The sequence below is a fragment of the Hermetia illucens genome, chromosome 6, assembly GCF_905115235.1.
Source record: "Hermetia illucens chromosome 6, iHerIll2.2.curated.20191125, whole genome shotgun sequence".
Classification (NCBI taxonomy): domain Eukaryota; kingdom Metazoa; phylum Arthropoda; class Insecta; order Diptera; family Stratiomyidae; genus Hermetia; species Hermetia illucens.
The window spans coordinates 7854313-7881499 of record NC_051854.1 but is presented as its reverse complement, the minus strand read 5'-3'; the positions used below and the strand labels follow the sequence as shown (position 1 = coordinate 7881499).

General features: G+C 40.0%; 1 protein-coding gene across 1 annotated transcript in view; it reads left to right on the top strand.

The window, feature by feature from the left end:
• The window catches only part of LOC119658695, a 43422-nt gene extending 24900 nt beyond the window's left edge, over nucleotides 1–18522 (top strand). Inside the window, exons 6-11 of the mRNA XM_038066283.1 lie at nucleotides 2674–2862; nucleotides 2964–3158; nucleotides 10870–10953; nucleotides 17947–17998; nucleotides 18065–18174; nucleotides 18242–18522. Of these exons, the coding sequence (XP_037922211.1) occupies nucleotides 2674–2862; nucleotides 2964–3158; nucleotides 10870–10953; nucleotides 17947–17998; nucleotides 18065–18174; nucleotides 18242–18400 (789 nt within the window). The 3' untranslated portion in view covers nucleotides 18401–18522. The remainder of the gene's footprint in view (nucleotides 1–2673; nucleotides 2863–2963; nucleotides 3159–10869; nucleotides 10954–17946; nucleotides 17999–18064; nucleotides 18175–18241) is intronic.
• The last annotated feature ends 8665 nt before the right edge of the window (nucleotides 18523–27187 follow it).

Sequence of the window (27187 nt, the reverse complement as noted above, 5' to 3'; positions counted from 1 at the left end):
AGATACATGAATGATATTTCGTCTCTTGTAAGTACTGCTGTTTATTGTTCGAGTTCAAATACTCATGACGATGTAGGAGAAGTATTGTCTGTTGTAGAAATACAAGAGAATAATACTTGCCGCAGAGCAAGTTATTTAACTTGTCTATTGCGGAGTTTGATTCGAGGGTTGACCTCTGGCAGGGCTCTCTTTCTATAATCTGGTCGTATTAATGATCTCATCCTTCAGTTGGCACGCCCCTGATACATCTGACCACTTGTCTCTTATGGGATATCTCAACGTTTGCTTCTACCTCTGCGGGGCTGTTTGTTTTACATTTTATTCCTCAGTGTTCATTTGGAGTGCATTTTGGTTTCTATCATGGCGGTTAACTCTAAAAGCTCATTTTAGCTTGAAAGATGTTGAACACTGCACATTTTTTTTTACAATTTGTCGCTGGGTATCGCATATTCAACTGAGGACTATGTTGTTGAGAAAATAGGTCGTAACCGTTCAATTTGAATTTAGGCCTGGAAGCGTGGTAGATTATCTCATTTTGAAATTGTAGAGGTATGCTAGGGGGTAATACGATCGGCAGTATGCTCCTTTGCGATTATTGCCCTGTTTTGATGCAGGAACTCATTCAAAATCGAGTGGTCTGATATTTCAGATCTAGTATACTATACAGATCCCTCTGTCACACTGGGCTGTGAGTTTTTCTTTCGAAAACCTGCTGACGTCCTGAAAATATTTACTATTTGCGTCTCATAATATCGTTTTTGTTGACTTCATGCAAGATATTGATCGTAGTCGAACTAGGAACAACAGGCATATGGTGGCGATGGTCAAAGATACAAGATTTTTTGGTAGAAAACATTAATAATTCCTTCGACTTAATATGGACTGGAAGAATTCAAGATTTACTTGCAGTTTATGGATTTCAGATCAAGGGTGTATCGCAGCTACAAACCTGCTTGTTCCTTTTGTTTGTTTTGATTTATTCTTTCGGAGCGCATTTGGTTGTTGTCTTTTTAGTAAGCCAATTTTAATTTTGGAGGTGCCTAAAAATTCAATCCAAATCCATTCTAATATCCCTTTTTCCTTGTAAACGTAGATTTTCTTATCCCCGATGCACACAGTATCCTTTTATAAGTTTCATTTTTTTCCATCGCGGAGGTGTTCATTGAAGTAATCATTCCTATGCTGTTGTGTTTGATGACAGTAACGATTTTATTGCTGCTTTGCCTCTCTCTTTTTTCCAGGTCAAAAGCCATTATGGTCTTGAATGAAGTGTTCCAACACACTTCAAGGCCCTGATCTAATATGGATTGTTGCGCCAACGATTATTATAAAAGCCATTCTAAGAGTATCTACTTTTAATCACTTTACATTGGTTTATACATGGTCCGATCTGAAAGAAGTAGGACTCACTTTTTTGTATTTTATCCACGAGAATAGTACAAACGATTAAAATTTTTCAAAGTCGCACCCTTCCTCATTTTCATCTTGCTGCCAACGTACACCTCCAAGACCGTTTGGCCCGAAATACTGTTTAGTTTTCTCGTCACGGCCTGTTGAATTGCGTCTATCTCGGAAGTAGAAAAAAGTCTGGCGGAATCCAAAAAGCTGCGACCCTCATTTATATAATGAAAAGATCCTGGCAGATCCCTTGTCGGTTGACTTTTAGTTCTTCTGACAACACTTGCGACACCAACTTTGCCGTCACTTTTTTCTTGGCTAGGTTTTCTGTCACGACCTTAAAAATTTGGGTTTGAGGGATGCACAAGTCATCAGCAATCATTCTGCTGCTCATCCTATCGATACTGTTCAGTGATTTTTTCACTTGCAACAGATTTTCGTCGGTTTTGCTGGTCGAAGGACGGCCGGGGCGGTCGTCGTCTTCCACTCTTTCTCTATCCTCTCGAAACAGCTTGTGCCACTCAAAAACACTCGATCTACCCATGTCAGCATCACCGGTGGCTTCCTTAATCATGTCGTGTATCTCTTTGCCCGTTTTACGAAGGTTTACACAAAATTTGTGTATTGTAGCTCCAGTAAACACTCCATGATTCTCTTTGACGAGCGGTTTCGAAAGGGTTTCCAGTAAAATCCCCCTCCACTGATCCTACGTACGATCGTCTCTCGTTCGTCCGATTTGCCCGGGAAAAGAGAGTATTACTACCTTCAGAATGGAACCTGCATTTGTTAAAAAGAACGAGGTGGTTTTTGGAGGTTTGTACTTCATTTTTCTGCCTAAATTTTTAGTAGTCTACCTTTCCCTTGTGGGGATCGCGAAAGCAGTACAGACGACCAATTTTGAGCGTCGTTGCTCTTGAAGCTAGATCTTTTGTTGATGAGAGAAGTTTGTCCTTTCACTATGTCCATGTTCTGCTCTGTATATTGCGACATGCGAAATGAGTTAAACTTCCGAAGAGTTTGGTTACTAAGAGGTTAATAGGATGCAACATTTGTCAATTTATGAAGGCTATGCTCGACTAAATTCGACAATAAAGCTTATAATAGCGTTGATGTCCTTCAGGATAATTGAATAATTTTTGTCTTGAAAATTTCCATCGTTATCGCCTTCAATCTACCTTATGGGAAATTGTTTTTTGTCACGAGCGAATATTTTCAAAGGAATCTATTGAATAAATTTCCTGGCAAATATTTTAATATCCTTATTTTTCACCTCAGATCACTAAAAAAGAAATGGCCTATGAATACGAAAAAGAAATGGAGGAAACTTATAATCAGTATTTGTTGAAATCATTCAAAAAGACCATTGAGGGTGGTCTTTTTAATTTCATTATCGTTGATAATATCAACAATACATTACAAAGTTTCATGGAATACTACAACGTGGCCAAATATTCGCATTTCATGGTGAGTATAATTTGAGTTGATAACTTGGAGTTTTTTTTCATTAATATTTTTCCTTTTTAATCTTTTGCATATGATAATATCCCTGTGCTTGGACACTTAAGCCCTATGTTATCGAATTGAAATGCGATTTAGAGACATGTCTCAGTAATAACATACACAATCGATCCAAGCAAGATATTATGAACATTATAGCAAATTGGAGTCCGACTCCACATCATTTCATCAAGCTGGACATAACATCATTGTTACAGAGTGCGGCTATAACAGAAGTTGAAATGGAAGATATTTCCGATATGGTAAGTAGAATGAATCCTTATTCGTAACATTCCTATGGACTTACAGAGAGGAGTGTCATGATATCGTTCATGACCCGTTTCCGAGATAGTGAAATTTGATTCTTCTTCTGGGTGTAATTAATTTTGATGCTGTTAAGCGTCTGTGGAAGGTTTGTCATCAAGATTTAAGTGAGGCACAAGGTATGTACGTTCAAGCGTTCAAGGCAAAACACTTGTGGATGTTTTTTTGAAGGATACTTTTTTGTGATGGAAAAGCAAACTTTGATGTTTACAGGCAAACACTTGATTTGCTGAAAATCGTTTTAAGGTCAAGAATGTCTAGATCTTGTTACACTTTGATATTTTTTTCAATTACAGAAAGACGATAAATACTGTTAGCTTTGATTCAGATTTAAATTGACATTTTTAATTGAAATTCCAGTGATTGAGAGAGAGCTCAATGACTGGTTTATTAGTTGCACTGTTGACCCAGTAAATTTGAGAAGGAATTTCAAAATTAATCTGTAGAGGTGATATCATGAGATATCATGTAGCTGTGGAGTTTTTTGGTAAATGGGCATCTTTAAATTGGATAATTTAGGGGAATTTAATTGGTTTCTAGTCTATGTGCCCATTTTAGATATGCAGCAGTTTTTTTTAGTTTAGGTAGTGTTAAGTATTTCCTTTCAGTTGAAATCTATGAACTTAAATGTCTGCCTTGCAGTTAACATTTAGGACCTTCTTCTTTGAGTTGGGCTATCTTCGGGCAAATGTTCTGCTACAATCGTGCCGTTTTGGTCTTTGAGGATAACACGCATTGAGTATTGTATCATTAAACATATTTCTAATGTTCTACCTTTCATCAGGACTAGTATCGGATTGTCTTAAGTCTTTAGCTATGATTTAACTTCATCATGTGAAATTTTGGTTTTTCTGTCATTTGATGTTTTATGTATTTTTTGTTTGAGAGCTAAATAATAAGCTTACTACTCTCGTGTTCTATTTTTAGGGAATACTACGGTGCTCAATATTGAGCTGGTTCTATTTCATTATATACAATAAAACGCTCATGGATATTAGCTATGTAATGTTTCTTTTCAGAGGTACCAATTTTTTAATATACAAAAATATGCCAAGTCAATATTAGTGATTGCCATTAACCATCGCAGCTCTCTTCGTTCATTTGATATCCGTGATTTTTTTTGTAGGCTTTGATCAAGAGGTTACATTTTGCGATAATTTTTCATCAATCAATCGCTCTGAATTTCTGATTTGGTTCAAATTATGTATTTTCGATTTCGTTTAGGTCAGATATTAAACGTGGCGCAAAAAAGATCACAACAAATAGTCATTCACCATTGTCAACTTTTCTCCGAAGCACTATCCTAATGAGTCCATATGTCGCTAGCGTCCATATCTCCTTTTCCCTTCCCCTCCATCTCCTTCAGTTGGTGTGAAAATGGAGTTAACATATTCTTTGTATATTCACTTCCTTTTTTTTTATCATAGCTAATTTGTAACCCCACGTTCTGATGATCTTACTTAAGGAGAATCCACACCAAACAATAAGGTCTTTTGAATGCAAAAGAAATTTTGGATGGCGATGTTATCATCCGCTTTGTGGATGAAGATATTTCTTTTATCATCGAATAACAGATTATGATATATACTTTTTTTTCAAGTGGGCTCTATTTGCAAGTGATCCTTTCAGCTGACGACCAATAAATATCACAGTTTTGCGTTTCAACTTTAAATTAATTAAATATTGTACGGTTGAAATCCGTGCCTTCTATTCAATTTGTCGAATTGATAGGAATGTTTTTCATGTGAATATTTCACGTAGTGTAAGTATCGCTCTACTGACTGGTTTTCTTATTCCAGTTAATGACTAGTATGAGCCAAAACGCCCTGGGTACCTGTATTCTTCTCAATTTGATTATGAACTATTTTGATTTCTGTAATTCTGTTGGATCCTTACAAGAGAAAGCAAATGGAGGTGCATCAGCTTCTTGCTACTTCTGCCTCTAATAAATTATCATCAAAAAATACATGCGTTAAGTTTGGCGCATTTGGAAGTAGGGTGATGATCGTCACCATGATTCAAACATCAACCGAGTTCGAAATAAAAGGGCAACCGCTTAAATGAGACAAACTATAGTTCGGCCTCCTGCAGTAATGGAGACGAAGATGTTGCCTCAGACTGGTTTTGATCATATTCGAAATGAGGATACCCACGATGGATATGGCGTAGCACCGGTCGTGAAAAAATTGCGAGGGAGCCGACTTCGATGGTGTGGCTACATAATTTGCGTCCACGAGGATACATTTGCTAAGATTGGTCTGAACATGGAAGTCAATGGTAAGCGACCAAAAGGCCAGTCGACACAACGGTGGCTTGATACGCCGGATGGGGATTTGAAAACTTCGCGATTGCATTTTGATTATCTATTTGATAGAACCAAATGGCGAAACCGATCACGACGAGTCGACTCCGCTTGTGATTGGGACAAAGGTTGAAGAAAAAGAAGATTTAAATGAGACAAATAAACGATCAGGCCAGCATACTCCGATAATACGACGTAGACAGGTGTTGATGAAAGCCTATAGCTTTCACGCAACATTGGGGGTGATTTTTCATGCGCTACTTCCAGCATACTCCGATAATACGACGTAGACAGCTGTTGATGAAAGCCTGTAGCTTTCGCGCAACATTGGGGGTGACTTTTCATGTGCTACTCCCATAGCAACACGGAAAGAACACTGGCAGAGAATAGTCTCAACTTGATCTTGATGTTGAGATGATTGCATTTTCAAATTTTAGACAAGGCAGCGAAAGTGGGTCTAGCGGCGTTAATATCATACATCGAGCGGCATCTAGTTCGGTGCCACCGTCGCAAAAACGACGCTACCTAGATATGTAAATTGACGTCTTCGATTCTCTGCTCATTAATGCATATGGGGAGAGTATGATGACCCGTCAGACTGATAACCTTCGATTTGTTTGTGTTTATCTTCAGTCCAACTATACTTGCGTCTCTTTCTGTAAAAAATACATTCCTTTCCCTTTGTGTATAATCTTCAACAAAACTGAATGCTACAATCTTCAAAAGCGAATATTCTAACTGTGAACTACCATCTCATCTCTCTTCTCCCCTCTTGCTCCAAAATCCTCAAGAGTTACGTTAACGACTGGATGACCACGCAGTTCGGTCACCTCATAGTGAAAGAGAGCTCGGTTTCGTGAACCATCGGTCTACTGCTTCAAATCTTCCGGTTTTTACTAATTTCTTTGTTATATGCCTTAATTCTCGACACGAGGTACATGCTATTTATATCAACATCTTGAAAACCTTTGATACCGATTACCATAATATTCTCCTCTTCAAACTCTTTCTATTCAACTTCTCTTCCTCACTTATCTCATGGCTCTCTCGAACCGTTCATGCAGTTTCTTTGAATGGTTACTTATTCTTTCCTCTGATGTTCTCCAAGGCTCTACATTTCCCCCTTACTATTCCTATTTTTTATTAATGATCCTGTCTGCATGTCTTTGCTTTACGCAGCCGTCCTTAAATTATTTGTCTTTCTCCGTTTGACTGTGATCTCTTGCAGTACAACCTTGATACTCTGGTCTGTTGGTGTTCGGTCAACAAGCTGACACTGAATGTCAGCAAATGCCACTGGATGTGCTATTCGCCTAAACCCTCCCCAATATCCTTTTCCTATTCTCTTAGTGGACAACCCCTTTCACTACTGACCCCCTTCCAAGACCTAGGTGTAATATTCGACGACAAACTTCGTTTCAATTCCCACTTCGTTGACATCATGAATAGAGTTTAGAAAATGTCCGGTTTTATCCAATGTTCCGCTTCCAACATTATTTCGATCCAGCTCTCCTTAACACTCTCCAACTCCTTTCGCTTCCGTAGTTATGACTGTTGCGCTCTTGAAGTTGTGCAACGAATATTCATCTGGACCTTGTTTTTCAAAAAGAACCTTGCCGTTGTGGACTATTCTTCCCAGTTTCGCATTCTCAATCTCCCTTCTTTGCAACAACGCTACATCTTCCTTAATATGTGTACCCTTTTCAAACTCTGTAGTTGCATAATGGACTGCTCTGCTAATTCCGCTATTATATTTCACATTAATTCCGGCAATACACGTGGGACGTCCTCTTCACGGAGCTCGGAATGTACTCTGGCACTCTTTGATCCCGATATTAGTAGTCCAGGCTAGGTGCCGGCAGATGTATTGATGAGAAATCGGAAGTGGTAGTGGATAGTTCACATTATAGGGAAATGTTACAATTTCATTCATGTTTCTTGGCAGAGTAGTTGACTAATGGGTTGCCCTTGGAACACGTGGTGTAGAGCAGCAGAGGATGGAGTTGAAGCACATCGTAGGAAACCGACAACGATGGGTGTGGGTATGCTTCAAGTGTTATGCCTTATTTAGGGGATAATGACGACTTTTTTCTTCTTTCTCGGTATTTGTCCAGTCTAGAAGCTTGACCGGTTTGCCTGGTCATAGGCCTAATCTGGATGAAATCGAAAGGCCCTCAAATAATCACATCCATAAATTATATGAAAAAAACTTCCACTTAAGGTTGATTTATAGCATTCAACAAAATCAAAATAAAATAAATTAAATACCAAAGAAAAAATATTAGAAAATTAGCCAACGATTTGAGGATTAAAATGAAGAACAAAACGAAAATAAAATAAATTGAAAAATAAAATGAAGTAAAATAAGATTTAAAAGTTACGGGAAAAATAAGATAAGAGAAAAAAAAGAACAGAGTTCCGACCGCCGGGATAGCTACTATTCAGCCATTTATGATTGCATGTTGCAATACATAAAAAGAAAATGTGATTCAGAATAATTACACTTCAAAGCCTTCAGGGAGCGAGGGATCCGCTCCATGCTTTTAGTCGGCACCAATCTCTAATATAAAGCCCTTTGCGGGAATATGGCTTGCTGGGTGATACAGCGATCACATGACCTTTTAGCTTCTGCCGGTCCGCGGATTGTTGACCAAGAAATTCAGCGCTGTTAGTTTTCTTGCCACCTGTGCACCGTAGATTTTTTCGCAGTCAATGTGACCAACTTTCCACCAGAAATGATCCATTTATCTTTTTCATCTGTGCTGATTTTTCTGCTTGAAATAGAATTGGAATCGTGGCGTTTCGTTTTGAACGTCGATTTTGTTCTTGGGAATAGAACAAATTTTTGGCGCTGTCAATAATATGATGAAGAAGATCCTGGCAGATCGCTTTTTGGTTAGCCTTTTGCTCCTCTGGCAACACTTCGCGACACCAGTATGTGCGAATACTTTTTTATGGCTGTCTGTTACGATCTCAACAATTTGGGTTTGAGGCAAGCTTAAGTAATCAGCATCTCCGTGACGAGGAGTTTCGACACGGGTTCATATTACAAGTGACTTGCTTTCTTCAGGGGCCGAAAGCAGGCTGCCGAGATTTCCCAGCGTTCCCAATATCCCCCTCGATCGATCCCGGCGCGCACAGATCGTCCTCCGTCTGCTAGTTCGTCCGAGTAAAAAGCAATCCTACTATTTTCAGGACAGGTCCTACATGTAACGGATTGTTTCAGTTAAACATTTTAATTTATTTCCTATTAAAAAAAGGTTTCTAGTTGTGCGCATCCTGTTATGTCATATCAATTGAAACATTATTTAATCTTCATATCTCGCTTGTTTGGGTTAGCCGAATTTGGTTGATCGTCAGCCTTTCGATTTCATTATCTCGGGTTCATACCTCGGTTTATAATGTTTATTTGTGTTCATCTTTGTGATGTCCTGCCGGTTCAACATATCTTTTGCATAGCATTAAGTCTGATGATAATGAAATTGAAGCACAGTCAAGCACGAGAAGATATATTATCGATGAACTATACTCCGCAGTGAACAGGGCACGTGTTAAGTATCAGCATTTCATAGAAGAAGAGAAGTGAATAACAGCATTTGAAAGGGACGTTTCCTAAAAATGCAGCTTTTTATGGTGCTAAGAAAACTTGTGAAAGACTGAAGTAACTTTTGGCACGTATTCAATGCCGAATCGTTAATGTCGTCCCAAAGAGTACAAAGAGTGCAATTCCAGTCAGAATAACGCAGATTTAGCAATTGCGATCTTCAGCGAGTCATTAGCGCAAATTTTGCCTTCGTGAGAGGTAAACTGCGATCTGCGCATCGCTCTAAGTTTGCCAAATTAGATTACGTCTGAAATTCGGATTCATGGACGGTCATTCACAGTGTATTTATTTTTTATCATTATTTTTTGATTGTTGTAAATTTAGGTGACTTGGTTCAACGCAAATAAGTGTTAATTTGTATGGATCAGAAGCTTTCTTGGGATATTGATCTACACAAATAGTCACAGTATCTTTCAATAATTTTCGGTTCGGGCTCGGCTAATCTAGCGCTGTAGGCGGTTTTAGAGGGGTTGAAAACACATAAAGATATCCCCTCGAAAAGCCCTAGCCTTACAACCACAATTTTCGCTGAATTTATTTAATATTTTAATAAGACACAGGTCGCGTCCATGCAAGTAGAAAGTAATGGTTGTCATGATGCTTAACGAATTGAAGTTCAGCATTGGCCTTTTGTTCATTATCTCGTTTTCCATTGTTTCTGTTCGTTATTGTGCTTTTCTCGCTGTTGTAGGCTTATCATTGAGACAGCGCTTTTTTCTGTGGGAAATATGTGGTTCTACGACTCGATCAGCAAATGGCGAGCCGTATTGAATTTCTTCCCCATTTCCATAGGATGAATGTGGCCTACTAACACAGAGGTATGTTCTCATGACAAACCAAATAAAACGTCATATATTTACCAGGTTCGTTCCCTGCTCTCAGCCGATTAAAACTTTATCATCAATGGATTGTATTGAATTTTTTTCTTAGCAAATAAATGTTTGTTATTGTTTGGCTGATTTGATTACTTCGATGGAAATCATAATTTGAATAATAAGGTTCGAATTCAGTCAGGGCATTAAATTGCCGCATGTTTTCTTAGGTATTCGGCAGTTTGTCACGTCCGTGTGAATCAAACGGACTAAGGTACTTAAGGTGTTCATGCCAAGAATCATTTCTGAATGATAATTTGGTGTGGTATGTTTTGGCTTTCTCAAACAACTTTCAATTCAATGTAATAATAAATCAAATCAGTCACTCTTAACTCAAAGTTTCACAGCTTTAAAATGTTTGATAAATTACTCCCATTAAAAAACCTGCTACAATTATTTTATAATTGTCTTCTCCTTTCAAGGAGTTTTTATAGAAACTCTACGACTAGACTCTTTATCATTTATTTGATCCCCTTCAATTTCATATTTAATTATATATCCTCGCAAACAGTGAAAACTTTCAGTTGATTGCGGACGATATTTATTGGTAAACCAATTACTTAATAGTGTTCATCTGATACTCTATGCAGACTACTGTTCTCCGTCAATATTACTGAATAAATAAGAATTATTCTATTCTCTGCATATTTATTACCGAGAAACAATTAACTTTCGTTTCATGTTTATTCAATTGTACTTCAACTCACATGAATCCGGTACCGAATACGTCGGTACAGGAGATATACGCATCGATAATTGCTCTCAGAATGCATATTTCAATATGATTTTTTTCTTCTCATTTTAAAAGCATCTAAATACTGAGTATTTGCATTTAAGAATTAATTTCCATACTTTTATTTGATTTATTTTAGGATGAAGAGACTGAATCGAAGAATAATGATAATGACGATGATAGCAACGATGTGAAAGATGAAGATACTCAGGATACAGAAACGGTGAGTGAATTTTTTAGAATATTTTTCTTGATATGATAAGTGGAGAATGTGCTTATTTTTATTGGTAAATTTGCATTTTTATTGAGCTGTAGCTGGTTTTTTCCTGTATAAAGTTATATCTACATCATTTCATCGTGAAAAGTAAATTACTGCTACTAATATTGCTTGAATAAATTTGATTTTATCTTGGCTTGTTACGGATACTTCACAAATGTCTATATTCCGTATTTCATCACATTTGGTTATATAAGTGTACACATGTATAATTTATTGCTAATAATTCATAATGTGTGCTTTGCCTTAACAATAATTAAAGTTCAAGAGTTCATTAAATCTCACAACACATCTTAGAATTAAAGATTTTGCATGTTTGCTTGATTTTTATAATCATATATAGATACGGATCTACTACAGGTCCGGATGGCTTTGTAATTAGAGAATTAGGCTGTTGCAATAAAAGAGGGGGCGTTTAAGTCACGCTGGTGGCAAAGAGATCTGTATTGCAGGCTAGGTATCGGATATCAGTCAACTTAGGTGTTAGTTTCATATAAATTAAATTCACTTTGGATAAAAAATATAGTGTATTCGCTCTAAAAAAGGCATCCCCTTGCCGTAGACCGTTGTTCATGTCGAATGGTCTTGAGAGTGATCCTGCTGCTTTTATCTGGCCTTGCGCATTGGTCTGGGTTAGCCTAGTCAGTCTTACTAATTTCGTCGGGATACCGAATTCTCTCATGGCCGTGTATAGTTTTACCCTGGCTGGGTGGCTTTAAAATCGATGAAAAGATGGTGGGACTGATGTCTATATTCCAACAGTTTTTCCATCGCTTGCCGCAGAGAGAAAATCTGATCTGTTGCTGATTTTTCTGGAGTGAAGCCTCTTTGGTATGGGCCAATGATGTTCTGGTTGTATTGGGCTATCCGGCCTATCAAGATAGAGGAGAATATCTTATAGATGATACTCAACAACGTGACACCTCTATAATTGCTGCCCTGTGTGATATCTCAATTTTTATGTATCATTTTGGCATCGATTCGCTGTCCCTCACCTTGAGCACAAGTTGATGAACCACTTCGTGTAATTGGTTGCCTGCATATTTAACCAATTCGGCTGTAATTCCATCGGCTCCTGGTGACTTATTTTTAAGCCAATGAATTGCACGGATTGTTTCTTCTATACTTGGTGGTGGCAATATTTGTCCGTCGTTTTCAGTTGGCGGGACCTCCAACTCGTCGATATTCTGGTTGTCCAATAGTTCATTAAAGTACTCAACTCATCGCTCCAATATGCCCATCCTGTCGGAAATCAGATTTCCCTCTTTGTCTCGGCAGGATGAGTATCGAGGTATCCTGCTGACTTGTTGGTAAAACTTGTGTGCCTAGTGCGGTTGCTCCCTGTACTTTTCGAGTTGACAGACCTGTTGGTTCTCCCAGGCTTCCTTTTTCCGTCTGTAAAGTCGCTTCTCCGCTCGCCGGAGTTCATCGACTTGAATCGGTTTCCTTTGAACGCAGATGGTACAATACCGGCAGGTGCGTTGTCTTGGTGCAACTTGCTCTTCTATAACTCCGGCCGTTTTTCACGAACTGGAACTGATATCCTTGTTTTTTTTTTTCATTCCTGACAATGCAGGAATTTTCCAGTACATGCATTGCTGCTTAGTTGCAACATCGTTTTGGAATATCGAGGTTTCATCGCAAGTGATGATGTTTTCTATCAATTCAGGCTCTTCCGCTGCCCTCTTAGGAACATCTAAACAGATTTGTTGACGGACGACCTTTTGGTCGGTAAAATTTTTGGGATTAAAATCGCACAGACTTTTTTCATGTCTAATTTTTCTGGCAGTTTCTTTATTGGTGTTTATAGTCTCAGTAATTAACCGAATGCTCATACGACGATCTCCGCGCACGATTTTATAAATTTTGGTCACTGTTTGCGGAATTGACACAAAGATAAGTCGACCTAGACGTTGGTCAGTTTTTGTACTCTCTCGGCCTTGAGATAACTGTATATATCATTCGAGAATACGCGCGCGAGATAAAGAATGCTCACCATGAGCTCCTTTCAACAACTTATAGCACTCAGTTCAATTTCACATTGATCCGTTGCTTGTGTTTTTTGTCACACATTTTTATTCGATTCTAACTTCCATAGGTCGCTTCGGGCGAGTTCCTCTGCGATAAATGAGATATTGACTTCAGATTGTATATAATTGTCATCCTATTTGCCGAGATGTTAATCGCATCATTTCCGAGATGAATGATGCTGTCTGTCTGTCTCTGAAGGCAGAATACAATCCAAAAGATTGCTGTCATATAGACTGCACTCAGTTTATGAGCATTGCATGATATGCAAAATGTCCTTTCCTAAATTGGGTGGAATAAAGCAAGATCTAGTTCACAACCCTGGCAATAAGTAGCCTTCAAGGATATCCCTCTCACGTTTGGCATAATTCTTGCTAGGGAAATATTCACTTGGATTCTTTCACACATGCATACTGTACGTGTTGTTTAAAACTAAATTTTGTGTCTATCATTAGTTTCAAGTATTTGATGGCCGGCTTGGAAGTGATGATGTCTATTCTAATGCCGGCGCAATTTTGCCTTCGACATTTGGTGAAAGGAACAGCTACCGTTTTCTCGTCCGCAAGTGTTATTTCAGTGCTCTCTAACCAGGCCTTTACAGCATTCTTCTTCTTTTATTTCAGCCTTTGTCCCGTTCACAAGCGGGGTCGGCTCGTCGTGATTGGTTTCGCCATTTGGCTCTATCAAATGCCTGATCTGGATGCAATCTCGAGGCTTTTAAATTCCCATCCAGCGTACCAAGCCATCGTTGTTTCGGTCTTTCGGTCGTTTACCATCGACTTCGATGTTCAGACCAATCCTGGCGAGTGAATTCTCGTTTGCGCGAATTGTGTGACCATACCATCGAAGACACCTCTCTCGCAATTTTTCCACGATCGGAGCAACCCTATAACGATCGCGGATATTCTCATTTCACAGCATTGATTGTTTCGCATGAGTATAACTCAACATCCTCTAGATGTTTTGTGATTACAACTAACGTTATATAATCGGTATTACACGTCACGGTGGCCTCCTCCGGATTTGAAAGATTAAGTAAATGTGCAATGAATGTTTCACAGTAGTGGGGATCGTCATCGGTTCATGTTATATGTACAAGAGCCCTCTTTTTACAGTATGGTAAGTAGGAACACCAATCGTTACTAGGGATTTCCGTATAAACCTCCAATTGGATGATTTGAACGTATTTCTCATCATCATCAATGGCGCAACAACCGGTATCCGGTCTAGGCCTGCCTTAATAAGGAACTCCAGACATCCCGGTTTTGCGCCGAGATCCACCAATTCGATATCCCTAAAAGCTGTCTGGCGTCCTGGCCCACGCCATCGCTCCATCTTAGGCAGGGTCTGCCTCGTCTTCTTTTTCTACCATAGATATTGCCCTTATAGACTCTCCGGGTGGGATCATCTTCATCCATACGGATTAAGTGACCCGCCCACCGTAACCTATTGAGCCGGATTTTATCCACAACCGGACGGTCATGATATCGCTCATAGATTTCGTCATTGTGTAGGCTACGGAACGTATTTCTCACGTCCAGCATTATCACTACGGAGTTTTTGCTTGAATTATCCTTTTCGTGCATCGTGTTGTCGGCCAAACCTGTAACCAATTTAACGGTATCTATGATTGATCTGGCTTTATGAAACCCTCTATAAGCGGGAGCAACCTATTGTAGATTACCCACTTTAAAATTTTCCCCATAATGGCTAGAATACATATGGGTCCATGCTTTTGGAAATATCCCCTCAAATATGGACGCTCCAAACAACTCTACGAACGCGTCCGGTCTGAATTTCACGGGGAGCTTAATGACTGTTCACTATACTGTCCAGCTCCGGATCTTTGTTGTCGCCAATTCTGCTGCAACTCTTCAAAAGTTCGCTTATACTTACCGCAGGAATCGCCGTAAGATTTACGGGAATAGTCCCTGGATTATTTTGAACAAGCGGGGATGATCGGCCTCTGAGTCGTCCCATCACAATTCTATGGACGCTCCCCCATGGATTTACATCCGCTTCCGAGCAGAACTCCTTAAGTCAATACCTCTTGCTCCGCTTGATGGCGAGTGTGAGGTTTTTTGCACTCTTCTGGCCCTTGATCTATGTAGTGACAGATGTGGCAATAAAAAGGAGTCGGAAACCGGAAGCAGATTTTTTTATGTAAGAATATTTGGGTACATGTCCAAAATTCAATTCGATGCTACATAAACTACATTAAATCTCTTAGGGAGCTAACAGAAACCTGTTATTTGATACCTCACATGACTACATTCGATGAAAAAAAATGTTCACCTCTCTTTTAAAAGTATATGGACCCCCTTAAGCTCAACATACAACAATGTAATTAACTCACAGCATGCTTGGCGGTTCGCAGTTCTAATCTTTCTATCAAAATACAAATGTTCATACATAACGCTTATTCTGAAGCATATGCATTTCTTATACAGTATATGTGACCAGAGCATGTGTGGCTCAAATATGAGCGTGTAGCGACACCCTTCCCTATAGTCATCATCATCAACGGTGCAATAACCGCTACCCGATTTAGGCCAGCCTTAGTAAGGAATTTCGGAGATCCCGGCTTTACCCCGAGGTGTATCAATTCGATACCCCTAAAAACTGTTTCGTATCGGTCGAAAATATCCCGCAGAGTGGCTGCTAAATACATATAAAGTCAAAGACATTTGCTAGTAAGTGAATGCAACGCTATTGTAATGTGAAAACTGTCAATGATTTGGTGGCTTCACGCGAAACATCACGAAAAAGAAGGACAGGATTTTGTAGGTGTTCTGAAAGAATTTTCGCCTATAATTACGTGACGGGCGAGCGATTTTACGCAGAAAGGATCTAAAAGTTTCATTAACTATTATAAGAAGACTTTACTGGCTCATTAAGTGAAATTTTATAACACAATAAACACATTGAAAAAAGACTCATTGGTGGGTAGGAAAATTTGAATTGCGCTCGTGTTAATGTAATTTATTCTGATGAGGCTTTTTATGGGCCCGTTTTTCCATCACTCATACCTCATGTAGGCGTAAGAATATAGTCATGCAGGGGATCGCCAAACATCCGGGAACGGTGCACGTTTGGGGTTGTTTCTCAATGTAGTGATTTGGCAGTTTGTTCATGTTTACAAACAGTTTAAATGGACAGTTTCACTTTGACGCTGCACAACACAGCTCCAACCCACTCGATATACCCCGTGACATGAGAGAAATCAACAAATTTTGGGTACATCTGATGGCTTGTAAGCGGTTGAGCGGCATGTTATTGATTACTGCATTTCGTGTTTGAATTTTTGTTTTTGTTGCGTCATGAATATTTATGTTCCACTTTGTGCTTGTTCCGTTGCTCTAGGCTTATCACCTAATGCAAATAGAACGGCATCTTAAAATGGTGTGTAAAATAACGATAAATAAGCCGGGAAACCGGAAGCTGAACGCTTCAGGTATGAAAGGTTGATTTACGCAAAACCTTAAAAATGAGAACACATAATTTTGGAAACATGCGGTAGCAATGCCGAATTATTAATTGTCTATAATCTCTTTACCCTTTTTATATTGTACATTGTCATTGTTTGGAATTGGGTTTCTGAAATGATTGTAGAATGAGGACTGTAATTAACCAGGAACCGTTGGTTGGCTAGGGAAGATAAATTGTGACGTAAGCTATCTAGCCACTAAGCAGTTTGGAAGAGAAAAATATGAACAGAGGGACGAAGACGGCTACCGTTTCGTACCAGGCCAGAGGCAATTATTCAGACGCTGCTTTACCTTGCCCTTGGAGAAGCGTGGCCAAAGCAGCTCTAGCCTGCTCGTCTGATGAGTTGCCTCTGCCCTGGTACGAAGCCATAGCCGTCTTAGTCTCTCTTTTGATTTTTGAACTTTGGGTGTTAAACCCAACAAGAGGAATCCGTAGATCATAAAGAGTGGGAGTAAGTTGCTCTCCATTGTGTCCGGCCCGACATCTAGAAGATGCGGACTTAGGAATATGATTTAGCGTGTGACTGAATGTTCATGATCTTCATCTATACTACTTTGTGGTTTCAGTTAGGCTAGTTTGAATTGAGTTCACTGGTTCTTTTGCTTGTACCCTTGATCCTGTTATACGTACGCTCTTTCCTCTGTAAAATTTAGAGCCAGTAGATTTAAGATATTTTGGTAGGTGTTGTGCGTGTGACAAGAGTCGTTAAATACCTGATAAATCTGCCTGAGCCAGACATCAGAACGACGTGCAGTTTTTTAAAGCTGTACTTAGGTACTGCAGATCTGCATGGTTAATCACATCTCTACCATCTCCGTCGATTTTTAAGGACTAGTCTAATTTAAATCCATTTTGGTGTTTTGTTTTTTACTCGCATTATCTGGAACGCCCGCGTGTGCGACGTGTCATGGGAAATCAACACGTTAACGTTGTTACAATTTAAATGTAATGTTTTCTTCCTACTATTTCCTTCCAGCATCCTTCACTTTGTGTTGCATTTTTGTAAGCTTTACTCAGTTCTATTTTTGGTTTAGTGTGGCTCATATAGATGGGTTGAGGGTGTGAAGGATGGAGAGGACAACAGACTATTGAAAGTAAAATCCACTTGCGCTCTTATGTTTTGAGGTGGACATCCAGATATAACCGTGCACACGCCGTTTTTCTAACGCAAATGTTTTGTAGATTGAGTGCAACCATTTAGATTAACAATTTGAGTGAATTATTTTACAACATCTAATTATTTATAGAGTAGAGAGAGTTTTATTAACTTTTTACATCGTATCATTCTGCTTTGGCTTGTTCATAACATTTTTTTTTGGCGTTGTAAACACTTTTACTGCTCAGTTTGGGTTGGTTATTCGTAAACGTTTGCTGTTTTTAACCGGTTATGTGTGTATAAAAAATGTTACTTTTTCTTCTCAGTGTGGATTTTTTAGGAGTAAATGGGACTCAGATCCAGCTGAATTGAAACTTGGTAAGTTACTAATCATCATGGATATCCACCTAGTCACACAAATAATGCCTGTCTTTTATCTTGTAGCTCGTCTGGATGGTGTGAGTAAACCGTTCCATAGAAGCACTACTCTGGAAGATTACTTACAAATAGACGGTTGGGAACCACCACCATCCAGTTCGAATAACAAGAAACGAGTAAGTGTCAATAGTTTTTAGCAATTGCATGATTTCAAATTTGATTTGACTTTAATTTTTCTTTAAGGTTCGTTGGGCTGACATTGAAGAGAAACGTGAACAGGATAAAATGCGCGCAATTGGGTTTGTTGTTGGACATACAGATTGGAGTCGTATGATGGATCCGACTGGGGGACAGAGTGCCCTTACTAAGACTAAATATATCGAAAGGGTGAAAAAGAATTGAAGCGGGCGTTGATGCGAAAACGGACTAGCAGAATGTGTTGTGAAGTTTTTTTTTATTAATTTTATTTGACTTTATTCGATTATAATATGGTGGAAATATATAATTGGATATTGTGAATTTAGCATTTGCCTTTTTTCTTGAAGATCAGCACTAGCTTTTCGTTTGAATTGGTGACAAATTTACCGCTCACATTTTCACTTTAGCTGTTGTATTTCATTATCTAAGAGTGCGGTATTGAAACTGCCATTATAGGGACGAAAATTGGTTGAAATGGCACGAGCCATGCTATTCAATCAAGTAACTAAAAGGATTACTGGATTCCTAAAATGGTTCGAAGGCAAACAACAGAGAGTTGTACGGAAGGACGGAAAAGTGGGATATTAACTTTCGCTGTTTAGGCTCGTTAAGGGAGAATGTTTTAAGTTTAAATTAGATTCAGACTTTAAGCTAATAAGGACAAATTAATGGTGAATTCGGTGTTTTCATTTCTTATTCGAAAAACTTGATGTCACATTCATCGTCCTTGTATCAGAAACGACTTTTGTTATCTTCAAAATTCTGATCATCGTTTGACTGAAATTTCGTTTTCACTTATATTAAATCATCCACGTATCTAAGCAACGGAATCATGGCATATTTTCTTCCTAATTCCCAACGAATGTTTCATGACTGGATAAAGGCAAGGATATTCGTACTTAGTTCTAGTATTTGGCTTACAAAACAGCGATCTGCTGCATTCACGTTTCAAATGACGAGAGAATAAGCAAGGACACATAAATTCTTTAGGAAGTTAAGGAGTTCTGAAAGTTGATTCTATTGAAATATTTAAATGACTTTCGGGAACATTCGATTATGTGTAAAAGGCTCGAGGTCTTCTCTCAGTAACGAATTACTTTCGAGGATTTTAAATACTAGTCCAAGGTCATTGAATGTAATTTCATTGGGTGTGAATAAATGGTTGTATTAAAAGTTATTCAAAAGTTTTTGTTAATGGGTTACGTAATCCAGTCAAACCAATTCATGGTAATATTGAGAGTTTAGAGATATGCACGTGAGTTCTATTTACCAAGGGCCAAACCTGATTAGAGTAGTAAAAGAATTCTAAAGTTCCTACGCAATGCTGACAAGTCCGAGTAAAAAAATCTGCTGACTATCGTTTCTCTAATTAACTCTTTCTGTTCTGTGTCATCTGTGAATGCGTTACTTCTATCCATTTGTCCGGTCTGTGGTTCCCTTGAATAATAGAGTCGCAGTCGTGATTGATACACTTTTCTTTTTATTTGTTTTAAGATGATGTCTCTTTGGAATTTGTTGTCAGGCTCAGGATGTAGATTTTTTTATTTGCAGTTATTTATTATGGGATTTCGCAAAGTTTATTTTTTAACTATACGCAGAGAGGGAATGAGGAATTTTAGTTTCGTGAATTTTCCATGGATAAACGGAGTACAGTTGGGGAAAACGAAATGCTGAAATAATGGCTTCCTCGACATTGTCCTGGCTATGTCTCCAGATTTGCAGACCTTTGCAGTGACTAGGAATTTTTCAAAATTTTACAGTAGGCAGGCTTTTATGGGAAATCCAGTTTTTTTTGCTAAGAGAGTTGCCAGTCATTCAGTATGTGTTGGAGTTCATCGAGCTATTATCCCCCTTTTGCTTACATACGGTTTTGCGCTCTTTAGCAAGGACGTGGCTCAGCGAGTTGGGATGCTCGCGGAATCATCATCAAAGCCGGCTCTTATATACAATAATAAGGTTGGCGGACGCCTGTTGGAAACCTTGTCTCTGCGCTTGTGCAAGCGGCGAAATACGAAACACGTCCTTGCTAAGAGCATCAGCCGATATCTAAGCGTCGGAGAGCAGAAAAGACTGCGTCGCATTCATGAGATGTAATCTCCTGTTGAAACTAGCACACCCAATGTTTGCCATTAGCCGACTAAAAGCCGAAACTTCCGCTGCAACTTTGTCCGCCACTGCTTTTATTTGTTCGAAAAAGCTCATCTTCCATTCGATTGTCAATCCAAGGTATTTCGTTGGCCCCTCGTCTGGCCTTTAAGTTCCTAGAAAATAGGGAGTGATCTGTCAGATAATCCCTTAATATCCGCAAGAGATAGTCTGGTACATGTAAAGAATCGTATGGAATCAAAAGCATTTCTCACATTAAGCGTTATAAGGGGCATTAACCGTCGAGCTCTATGACCCGCATCCACGATCTTTTCGACAGCATTCACTATGGCTCTCCCTGTTCTTAAACTAAATTGCCTTGGAGATAATTCCCCAGCAGGATGCATTGTTTCGACAAGTCTACTCCTGGTCAGCTTTTCGTGCAGTTCCCGCTGTGGTGAATGGTCGGTGTTCCAACCGACGCTGCGGAATCTTCTTTCAGTTGATCCGAATTCTTTCATTTATCTGAACGCTGTGCGAAACGGTTGGGCTTATGACACTCCTTGCACGCTTCCGCAATTTACCCCGGCTTGCCACGGCTGGGTGCCTTACCGGGCGTAGTAGTTTTATAGGCCATAGTGAACAGGTTCATAACTGAGTTTGCGACAGTGTCAGTTACAGCCCCAACTCTTGAAGTATCTTCTAGCGCAAATCTGCTTTCCAATATTCACAATTTCGTGATGTTCTATGCGCAGGACGAACATCGGTGTACGCCGAGAGACATCGCCAACCATTTCGAACGCAATGTATTGATACCGCTTGCCGAGAGATCGTCCGAAGCTTGGATGGAACAAAGAGGAGTGGTGAGAGGGCGCTTCCTTGATGAACACAAACAGAGACGCGAAGCGGTTTTGATACATCCGCCACACTTCGAATTTTACTTTTCGGATTGTGGTAGAGCAGTTGGACCCAGCGAACGAGTTCTTTTGGCACTGAGTGTTGTCGTAGAGTATACCAGATGAGTTCGTGTGGCACACGGTCAAATGCCTTTTCTGGATCCAGAAATGCAGTGTAAAGAGGGCGGTGCTTCTCACGGTATTTCTCCATGAGTAACCCCGCAACGTGTATTGAATTAGTTGTTCCGCAGTTCTTGACAAACTTGACTTAATTCACGGTTATTTGAACGAACCCGCGAATACGATTGTTCAGAATGCATGCAAAAATGTTCATGCGACAGCGACCGAACACTCTGCCGGAATACGTTGCTTTTTCCATATTGGAACGGTTTTGTTTTCTTGCCAGTCAGATGGTGTTCTACCCTCCTCAATAACCTGATGAAAGAAGTCACTGAGCCAGTGTTGGGTGCCAGCCCATCGCTTTCCAGGGGTCAGCTGCAATGTCATCAGGTAATGTCGCTTCCCCTTATCAGTCTGACAGATGAAATTGGTCCAAGTGTCGGTATTGCTTGCGGAAGTAGAGGATGAACAAATTCTTCGCGCGGAAATCTGTTCGAAATATTGTCGCCATCTACCGGTCGCGGCTCGTCGACCGATAAGCAAAGTTCTTATCATGAACGCAACAGAAATATTTGATTTCCTATGTATGGCGTCGGCTATCCAGTTTACCGTAAAGATACCTTGGGGTAACAGCGATCGCTTTCTTTGCTTCCCAGTTGGCATCCTTGTAAATTTGTCAGTCGGCCAGCATTTTTTATGTCGAGAAATTTATAGTAGAGGCGTTTGTTTCCACAGACTTTCATTTGGACATTATCATTTCAATGCTAAGGTTGATGAATCGTTTATCTGGCTTGGTGACATAAGTGAACATGATTTCTACAGCGACCCAAGGTTTCAAGTGACCAGTTTATAAATAAGTCGCTATGGATCCCCATTCACCTCGTTCTCTAGTTCGTACTCTGTCGTTATGATGCATGCCTCCTCCAGTCGTTTGAGCGCTGAGCCACACGACGAAGCTTACCACGAATTGTGGAAAATACGTAGAAGGCTTGCTGCAGTTAGGTGCCTTCTGGGGCAGGGAAGCGTCGCAAGGCATTAATTCATCACTGAGTTTACGACAGTGTGAGCTGCAGTCCCCAATTTCTGAAGTACTCTCCAGCACAGGTCTAGTTGTTCCAAGAGAGTTTTGATATCTCCCAAAGTTGATCTTCGTGATCTTCTTCACGTAGGTAGACAATGGGCCTGGTGTACGCCGAGAGATAACGTCGACTGTTTCGAACGCGATGTATTAATGTTGCTTATCGAGAAGTCTTTCAGAATTCGCCACCCCTCCACCGACAAAACCAGTGATTTTGACTTGAAAGTTACGTCAAGAATGCTCACTTTCCAGCCACCGGAACGTTAGCGTGGATTTGATGTTTAAAACAAGGAACCTCATTCTGGACACCAATTCCAATTCCAATTCTGGACACCATGCCCAATTCAAGCGTCCTAGTATTAAAGATATCTCTAACCATGATCCGCAATTCTGTGCCGCAAGCAGCACCCCCCAGAGCACCTAGTCTGTGTCGAAAATCCGCCATCGTCTCATTTCAGACGCTGAAAAATGAAATCCCTAATATCGAGGGATATCATTTTTCATCTCTTCGGCCTTGGGCCCAAACTTGAAGCTGGGTGCTATCCCAATCCCAGAAGCCAGCCGTACCGGATAAATGTTGAAGCTGAGTCCTTGTTTCGAAACTGTTCGTTGTTTAGCACTAGATTAGTTTTTACCTCCATAGCGAACAGCGCTAGCCATTCGTGCATGTTCACTTGTAGGATGCGGATCAGCAATCTACAAATTTGCTCGCTGCCGAAGCATAACAACGTCTCTGATTTGACGGCTGTGATCTTTGGGTATTGTAAATGATGAAGGTCAGGAACTAAAAGCCTGACGGCTTATAGTGGGGTCAACTGGATGCACTGGAGTCTCGTTTCTGTAAAAAAGTACGCTACCTGGAGCGTGACGTATGTCGTGGCAAAAGGAATTTTACCATTGCGTTTATGTATGCCGAACGAAAGAGCTTTGCAGGTGTCCATAACCTTTTCGATGGTCCTAAGAAGGACGTTAATGAGAGGCTTCCCATCCACGACGGTGAGCAGCTGAAGGGGTTCGACGAGCACTTCACCATGTTTTTAAGTCTTATAACATTTGATGGACCTACATTTGTTGTGGATGATATATCAAGCCATCCTAAAATGCGGCTCCTGTAAACAGAAGTGAAATTATCTTTCGCTTCAAGGCCACTCAAACGGGGAAAATTCGTCGACCTTGATGGCCTTCTGAGTGACTTTCCCGTGTAGCCCGTGTAGTCTCCGCAGAATTGCTACTTCCACTCATCCGTCTTTTTCAATGGATGGAAGGAACGGATGGCCGTTTCGGTAAAAGGGCACCCGTCTTGTCTGCGACATCTGGAGGGTTATTTGCGTTTCTGCTATCAAGCAGGTATTACGTAGCTACTTCAACGATAACATCAATTTAAGGCTGCTCTGGCATTCAGATATATGCCTAGTTTTCTGAAATAAGAAAGGTCGCATTTTAATCCTACATTCGTCTATAGTCGTTTCACATCGCAGGATATCCACAATAGATGCAAAATTTTTGAGAAACGAACTAAATAGTATGATTTATATTTTTAACAGTAACTAATTAGTTTCTTCTATAAATTTTCGTAAGATGCGCTCGCGGAAGTATTCTGTAATTTATTCTTCATTATCATTATTGCATCGGAAAGATACTGTCTTGCAATAGCACTACTTCAAGCTATAAGTTTCCGACAATGGAAGCAAAAAACTTGAGGCGTAAAACTTCCACCATCACTCCATATCTTCCCACCTAGCAAACTCTAATATTTTCCATAAAAACAAAATTAAAATTCTCTCATAACTAAAACGCACGAATGAATACTTAAAAAAGAGAGAAAATCTTATTACTTCACTCCGAAGGGAAGAAACACTGCAAAATTCTCTGATTTTAATTAAAATCCGAAAAAAAATCATCGCAAACATAAATTCTCTTTTGCGTTCACTGACCATGGACGAGGCGAAAATTTGAAAGATACTTCTCCTTCGGTAAGCCTTTTTCCTAGGAAAGTATCTGAAAGAATATAATTTTTACTTAATTTCCTTGATTTTTTTTTTCGTTGTGCTCCTTTTGCATTTTTTACCGGTGAAGTGGCCAGCAAACGCCTAAGGAATAATAATCAAACATTCAATTGAGTGAAAGTTAGAAGGGCTTTCCAGCTGCTTTAATTAAACTGGTGAAAAGTGGAAGGAAATTAGTTCTTGGAGTTGGTATTATGTAGGTATTTGCCTATTATAATATATATGGAGGGGTTTCAATTATATGATGGTAAGCCCATCGTTATGTGGTGAGCCTCTAACTGACGGCGGTTCTCAATGACTTTAGTTAGTTAGTCAGAACTAAAGATAGTAGGAAACCTTGGAAGCGAATTGCATTCGTAGTTCTTGTTACTGAAGACGCTAATGGAAGGCCCTTGATAAAGTGGATAATGACGAAGAACTCTTTCTTCAATGGACGTTTCAATTAAATTTCTGTTTGTTACGTAGAAGTTTGAAAATTGGAGACAGTGGAGACAGGGATAATATGGTGGATATTTTTTTCTTTGTTGCAGAAGTAAACCCATTTTAAGATAGTGACGGTGGCGGTTTCAATCAACGTCATTGGCAACCATGAATTTATTTACTTTACAACTTCCTCTCCAATGTTGTAGAATATGTGAATTATTTCCAAAGTAGAATTATGCTATCCCTACAAGATGCTTTGTTTCAGTTTTCCATCTATTTTCCAGGAATAATAGGCTATCACTAGGCTGTTGAAGCAAGTTTCTGGCAAAGGTGGTAGGGTTGGGAGCTAGTCTTCCCTTTTATTTTGCTGTTTGGAATCAGATCTTCTCTCACGTTGTAATTTTGAGGCCTTTGTGATTAGCTGGTGAACTCCAATCCAAGGTGTATTCGTTAACTTTTAATCTTGGAATTTGCGTACTAAGAGAAAAATTTCGAAATTTGATGCGATTATATTGGAAGCGTCTTTTTCATACTGAAAATCAGTCCTTCGTGTCTTGCCTTGTGCTTATATCACATTGAACACCGCTGATGGAGATGATCCCGTTAACTAGCTCAATTGTTATGTGCTTCTCTTGAAATATATATGTATATGGTTGCCCTTCACCCCCTTGGTGGGTATTTCGCGTCGCGGTTACCTGAAATGCCCCCCTTGGTGGGTATATCGCTCGCGGTTACCTGAAATGCCCTTCAGCTCCCCCCACGACTTCCCGAGGCGCTCGCACTCGTCCTCTACTGTTCTATGCCCAGCGCCCTTGGGTCATCTCCATTGCCGGTTGCGCAATGCGGGTGACGTTTCACGTCATCATATGTCGCTCTGTTAATAGTTAGTTTCCTGCGTGGAGCACTCCAGATATACTCCCTACTCGCGCTATTGAAAACTAGAAACTCCGCGCACTGTTCCAAAATGATCCGTAGGGTGTTGACGTAGTCAATCAAGAGGATCCCGAGTGGAAACCAACTTGTTCTTTGTCGATCAAGTTTTGAAAATGTTCTTTGTAGCATTGAAGGATTATTTTAGCAATTATCTTTGCGATGATAGGGAGCACGCAGATACCCACCCAGTTGTCACACTTAAAACGGGTCCCCTTCTTGGGGATCTTGACGATCATCCCCTTTTTCCACTTTCTCGGATTCCCAAGATTTCTGTACGTGGAAGCAGTAGATCTTTCGTAACTGCAGGTGCAGCGATAAATAACACTGCGGGGAGACCGTCAAATCCAGTGACTTTATTCCGTTTGAGTGCATTGATGGCCGAAATCTCTTTTGCTTGGAGGAACAGTCCGTATCCGCATGTTATGGTGACTAGTCATCAAATCATCTATCTACAAGAGGAGGAACCTCTCGGGATGTGATGCGGTTAAGAATCACGGTGAAGTATTCTTTCCACCTCTTCAGTTCTGCATCATCGTGGAGGAGAAGTCGACCGTTAATCTCCTTCATAGGACCATCGGAAAATTTGTGACGCCATGGAAGCTCCTCTGTGATGGGGTATACATTTCTAATATCATTATGTTCTGTATCGGAGTTTGAGCGCGTCACGCCCGCCATCCCTGATTTCCATCTTTCATCGACATTGGCTTTGGGGGAGATCCTAGGATTTTCAAGCTTCTTATAAATCGCTCCAGGACTATTTTCTGCGACATCTCCTGATCAGGTGTAGTCACCCTACTTTGAGTTGACCAATGTCCATTCTGTGAAGTATTTTTGTGTATTTTTGCCCCGGGTGTTCTCGGGAGTGGAGTACTCCCTTTAAAAGCCTCTTTCTCACGACTACCTTTTCAGGCCAGTCGGATGGTGGTAATGTTTTTTAATTAATCACCGGCCGCTGGTTGACATTGGTGGTTTGGTGGTTTAACGTGATTATCCGTAGTTTTCACCTAACCGCATGGTCTTAAAACACGGATTGATTTTGCGATCACAATCAGAGCCGGTGTCAGTTTATATAACAACGGTGTCGGTCTATACTGAGTGTGTGGCTCATTGATTCATACTGGTGGATGCAAAACTTATCTACCACGTTTGAGGTCTGAAGGTATTTTATCCGTTTGGATGTAACCACAACTCCCATGAAGCTCCCACTAATAACCGGGTTGAAAGAGGGCTATCCCGATTCCAATGGTACCAGACAACTTCGGTTTCGTGGCCGAAGCCACTTCCGATGCGTCCTCGTATAAATTCGGGTCTGATCGTCCTAATTAACCCTTGGAGCATTCGCTCATTGCACAACCACCAGTAAGTCAAAGGCTGTACTTAGCCTTTCTGGGATCACCAAGTGAAGATTCCTCAGTTACTTGGTCTTCATTTGGTCAACAGGGTTGCTCCG